The 5,745-nt window shown below is 44.7% G+C and overlaps 1 protein-coding gene across 2 annotated transcripts; it reads left to right on the top strand.

Annotated features, from left to right (window-relative positions):
• Positions 1-2,404: 2,404 nt before the first annotated feature.
• On the top strand, positions 2,405-4,910 carry LOC115055603 (forkhead box protein G1-like). 2 transcript variants are annotated; one of them, XM_029521536.1, is made up of 3 exons: positions 2,405-2,695; positions 2,783-3,470; positions 3,534-4,910. In XM_029521536.1, the coding sequence occupies exons 1-3, from the start codon at positions 2,478-2,480 to the stop codon at positions 3,687-3,689; spliced, it is 1,062 nt and encodes a 353-aa protein (XP_029377396.1). In that variant the 5' UTR covers positions 2,405-2,477; the 3' UTR covers positions 3,690-4,910. The 2 variants fall into 2 exon arrangements, with proteins under 2 accessions (XP_029377396.1, XP_029377395.1); XM_029521535.1 differs by having other exon boundaries at positions 2,405-4,910.
• The last annotated feature ends 835 nt before the right edge of the window (positions 4,911-5,745 follow it).

Here is a 5,745-nt window from a genome sequence, read left to right as displayed (position 1 = left end):
AGCCCAACATGGCCCTGGATAAACAGGTAATCAGGTAATGACAGGACACTGCAGGCCCACAGTGTTGAATCTAAACAGCACGGTGAACAGCAGAACAACACTGACGGCCTGTCTGCTGTTCTTCTGTTCGTCTCATTCAGTGATAATGCCAGTTTATTGCTTTGGTCCTCATAGTCATCTTCTCATTAGTGATGTGTCGCCAGGCGAACATCGGTGTTTGGCCGTGAGCTAAATAACTTACCGGTGTCTGTGTCTAAATACAGGCTTTATTGGAGGTTCAGATTCTGTTAAACAGAAACACCATCTGCCACAGAAACACAGCAGATTGGAAGATGTGTGTGTGTAATCTGGATTTCAGATCTGTTGTCATACACAATCTGCAGTAAGTGTAAACAAACAGTGATAATTTTGCTCAATGTGCCAGCAAAGAAATTAATGTCAAAAATAAGTAGTGATGAATTTATCATTATGATTAATAGAATAGATTATGAATCAATGCATTTTCCATTGATCAATTAATAAAAGAACTGATAAGTGAGCTTTATCCTGGATCTCAGACAACAGAAATAATTTAATCTGCTCTGTTACAGAAAATGAAGAGGTTTGATGATCAACAGTTCAAACTGTTGTATCCTCCTTAGGCAGGACTGTAGCTGCCCTGGGATCACCAGATTTATTGGACTCACTGAATACATTTATTCATTTATTATTTACTTCACGTATGAATCTAGAGGCTTTATTTCATGCGGCCTTACTCCTGCTCTGCTTCATGTGCAGGCCTGGTGAGGAAATCATGATTTACTAAACCAGCCTGTATTATTAATAATGTCCGACCATGGATATTCTACATAATCTGAGAGGAGATGAGCGATGTCTGCATCATCAGCACCTTTCGTTACTGCTATTTTCTGAACTCGGTATGATTTGATATTTGGACATAATGAGTCAAGTGACCGTCATAGCTGAAACTTACTGACCTCTGGGCTTTGCACGTGCTTGCCAGGCAGTGCGTTAAATTAACAACACTGACGACAACAACAATAGCAATAATAAAAAAATACGAACTGTGATAATTAAATAATATTATAATAATAATAATTATTACTATGGTGGTAATTATTATCATGTGTGCAGAAAGAAAGCCAAACTGATGAGTCACTACTCCAACTGGGAACAAAGGGATCCACGTGCTGAGGTTCCTCTCCGGCCCGCGGGCTGTCCAGGCCGCTCGGCCTCTGAGGAAATGTTCAAGCTCAGTGACTCCAGTGTTGTTTTTACGGCTGTCCGTTGCTTTTCCCCCTCGACAGAAATTGTGTGGATATCCTGGTGACCGGGTGAATGTCGGGAATTTCGTGAAGCCGTCGATTTTGTTTCTGTTTTATATTTAAGCCAATTCCTGTTTGTCTTATTGTTATGATGATGATTAGTATTATTATTGCTGGTATTAGTAGTATTATAACTATTATCGCTTTTATTTTTGCTTTGTGTTTTAACTTGTGCTTTGATAAAATGCTGGATCCCAACATGCTTGTCCTGATCCTAAACGCCTCACTGTTCATTAATATTCACTTAATTTATAAAAATAAAATGTTTCCTTTATAATTAATTGAACGGAACAATGGTAATTGCTTGTACATTACAAACATCCAGGGATTAACGTGAGCACTTGTAGTTGCAATAATAACTTGACACCAGGACAGTGAACAGGCCTCTTAGTGCTGAAGTACTGACTGTTACAGACAGGAGGCGCTCTGGTCACAGCAACAGACCTGCAACCGTGTGTGTGTGTGTGTGTGTGTTTACTGTCCGGAACAATGATTTTATTAGTAGACAATAGCGCCCCCTCCCCATCATTCACGAGCACACGGTGAGCGTGCTCGTGCTGTGTTTGCCGACATGAATTCAAACTATTATTGTGGTTGAGAAAACAAAAGCCGCGGAGCCTGGCTGTCCTCACCGCCCCCCACGCGCCTTTACGCACACGCACAGGCGCGCACACAGCAGGGCGTGCGTTTTTACGCGTAAACTCTGCACCGGAGGAGGGCGCATGACGCGCTGTACGGTAAACGGAGCAAATTTTAGGGAGACACGCACGCGCGTAATAGCGAGAGAGAGAGAGAGAGATTAAAGAGAGCAGATAAAAATGACAGGTTTGAGTTGTTTGAGACACTAAAGGTCGTCAGCTCAGTTTGGAGACGGAGGACACAGAGGATTGGCTGCTCCTCCTCTCCCTCATGTAGCCGCCAGTCGGAACCTCCTTAATTACTAATTTCTCCCCATCCAAGCCACGCTCTCTCCCCCTCCCTCTCTCTCTCCGCTCGTCCATCCATGCGTCTCTCATCCTGACCCTCCTTTCTCTCCTCTCTGTCTATCTTTCGTTTCCAGCCCGGATAACGGAGGCGGACGAGCTTGGAGTTGCTTGTTATTATTTTTTGTTCTTATTTCTTCCTCGTTTTTTGGGAGAGTCGCCACCGGGCATGGAGGATGTAAAAGACCCACCGACCGTCCACCGGTCCTCCTCCTTCAGCATCAAGAGCCTCCTGCTGCCCTCCAAGTGCGACAGACCGGACTCTGCTGCCGCTGCCGCCGGGCCCCTGCCCCCCTCACCGGGCTCCGACTGTGAGAAGCCCCTGGACCCGCCGGAGGTGGACTCCGTGGCCGCGGCTTTGGACGCGGAGAGACCGGGAAAGGAGGAGCAGGGGGAAGAGGAGGAGGACGGAGGAGGAGGTGGAGGAGGGGACAGCGCAAAGGCGACACAGGAGCAGAGTACCAACGGTAATAGCGGGAAAAACGGGAAATATGACAAACCCCCGTTCAGCTACAATGCCCTGATCATGATGGCCATCAGGCAGAGCCCCGAGAAGCGGCTGACCCTGAACGGCATCTACGAGTTCATCATGAAAAACTTCCCGTATTACCGTGAGCACAAGCAGGGCTGGCAGAACTCCATCCGGCACAACCTGAGCCTCAATAAGTGCTTTGTTAAGGTGCCCCGGCACTACGACGACCCGGGCAAGGGGAATTACTGGATGCTGGACCCGAGCAGCGACGACGTTTTCATCGGGGGGACTACGGGGAAGCTCCGGCGGCGCTCCGCCACCTCCCGGGGCAAGCTGGCGATGAAGCGCGGGCTGCGCTTCGCTCCTCTCGGCCTTGGGATTAACGAGCGCGCTAACAACCCGCTTTATTGGCAAATCTCTCCGTTCCTCTCCCTGCACCATCATCACCACCATCACCCGCACTACAATGGATCCTCACCCGGCTTTTTGAACCAGGCAGCCGGCTACGGGTCGCTGCTGCCCGCAGTGGAGCAGCTGAGCAACGGGGACCTGGGGCGGTCCCTTCTCGGCGGGACGGCCGCCGGGGCGCTGGGCTTGACGAACAGTTACGGGATGAGTACATCGCCGGTGGGACTGCTGTCTGGACAGACTGGGTATTTTGTCTCAGGGACCCAACACGCTGCAGCAGCGGCCCCGGGGCCGCCGGGGGGAGGACCGCCGCCCCCGCCGCCTCCTCCGCCGCCACATCTACAGCAGGGCGCACCGGGTTTCGGCAGCTCCCCGCAGTCTCTGCTCTCAGACTCCCTCAGAAACAGCTCCCTACCGGCCTTCTCCCCGGGCGTGTCCGCGGGGTTTCCTGGGATGCTGTCCCATCAAAAGAGGGTGACATCAAACGCTTTCCTAAACTGAACTCACCCCTCCCTCCCTCATCAGCCTCACCTCCTCGTCGCTGGCACCAGGACGACGACGCACAATACACGTCATGTTAAGGGCAAAACGTGGTAGGCCTGAATATCAAACATTGATTGCAAAAATATATATATGAAGTGAAACCCTTCTGGCCATATTCTGCCCCGAAGTGCAACGGGTTTATTTTGAGGATTTTTGTTCGTATTTTCTGGAAAAAGGGACAAACTTTTGTTACCCGCTGGTTGTACAACTGTAAACTAGACTTGCCAAAGGTAACGTTATAAGTATATTTCAAGCTATTTATATCTTGTACAAAGATTTTCTGTACTTTCTTTGAGTCTTTTATTTATGTTTTGTATTTATTGTTCAATGTATTTAAATTCTATTTGTCAGTGTATACTCATCAGTATTGAGGTAAAGGGGAAGCGCGGATTTACAGGGTTAACTATTATTTATGAATTTTGAGACAATCAAGAAAAAAAAAGACAATCAAAACTTTTTAATTTCTCTTTTTTTCTGGAGAGAAAAAACTTTTGCGTACGTAAATAATGAATAAATGAAGCCTTAAAATCTGTAGAAACAATCAGGGGTTTTTGAGAGGAAAAATAAGCCTACAAATCATATCTCTACTCAGGTTTGACCCCGGACAGGCCTAATAAATAATAATAATTAATGATACTATGATTAATTAAACTGCTCGATGAAGAGTTTCCTTCCGAAATAAAGATATCTGAAAATAAATGGGTTTTTTTCTCATGTAACGGAGCTGTAGTAACAATCTGAGCAGCTACTTTTCAATAAAAAACAACATTCAGAAGAGTAGAAATAAATTAGTAAATCAATGAGTGGATAGAAATGTTTTTGGAAAAGAACTCTTCACATAAAATTATGCAAAGCAACGTTTTTTGTATGTTTTCTGTTCATTATCAAAGCCCAGACTGTCATTTTAACTGCAACTGTTTTTACTGTGTGTGAGTGTGTGTGTGCGCGCGTGTGTTCAGGCCTGTAGGCGCGTAAAATCTGCTGCGCATGTGCGGCCCTCTATTATTACTCTCATAACAATAAACCAAACTAAGAAACAAAAAATAAACAAATCAACACAAACAAAGAAGAAATCAGCCTCTTTGCCAACACCGTGTAAAGCCGCCGATAGTGGCTAAATAAACTGTAATTAGGCCTTGTACACACACACACACACACACACACACACACACAAATACATTCAGCTTGAATTTAATGAGAAACTCGCCTCTCCAAAAGTAAATTCGCAAAGTAATCTTAAATTCATCTGCAACTCATGATTTTATGATTATTTTATTATTATTATGTGGATCTTTTTTAGTGTGTGTGTGTGTGTGTGTGCGCGCGCGGGGGGGGGGGGGGGGGGGGGGGGGGGGGTTAAAAACTGCACATGAAGTTTAAAATGTGCATCAGTTAACCAAAGGAGGATAAGCCGCCATTTTCAAAGTGAAAGCGATATTAATCTTGTTTGTGAACCAAGAGAGGTGAATGAAAAGACAGCTAGCTGTTTTTCTCACATTTTCATTTCATGGAAACATATATTTTATATCATTTATTTGATTTAATTTCAATATGTTGCAGGCCCAGAACTTCATGTTGAATTTTTCAATGAAAGTGTTAAGATGGAATTTCTAACGTCACAGAACTTGACTTCAGACTTCAGACTTCAAAACACAGAGATATCTTTTCACTAGAGCCAAGCTCATCTGAAAGTCCCGGCCATACACGTGAGATTTTATCCTCTCTTAAACCCATTCCAGTTATTTAGATCTTCAATCTTCAGTTGAAATTATTTTTAGCTAGTCAGTAGCTAACTTCATAAACAAAATAAACAAGTTTTTTGTATTTGAACAAAATAGTGGCTGTGCGTAATCTGCACTAAAACTTTAGTATCCTACAAAACACTAATAAAATTATTAAACACAGAAGGATTATTCAGACAATCTTTTCAATTTACCACATCTATGATGCATGTTTACAAGTGACTAATGGACATGAGGCAAATAAGCAAATGTAAGTTGACTGCTCTGATCCT

The sequence above is a fragment of the Echeneis naucrates genome, chromosome 15, assembly GCF_900963305.1.
Source record: "Echeneis naucrates chromosome 15, fEcheNa1.1, whole genome shotgun sequence".
NCBI classification, from domain to species: domain Eukaryota; kingdom Metazoa; phylum Chordata; class Actinopteri; order Carangiformes; family Echeneidae; genus Echeneis; species Echeneis naucrates.
This window is presented reverse-complemented; position numbering and strand designations above follow the sequence as displayed.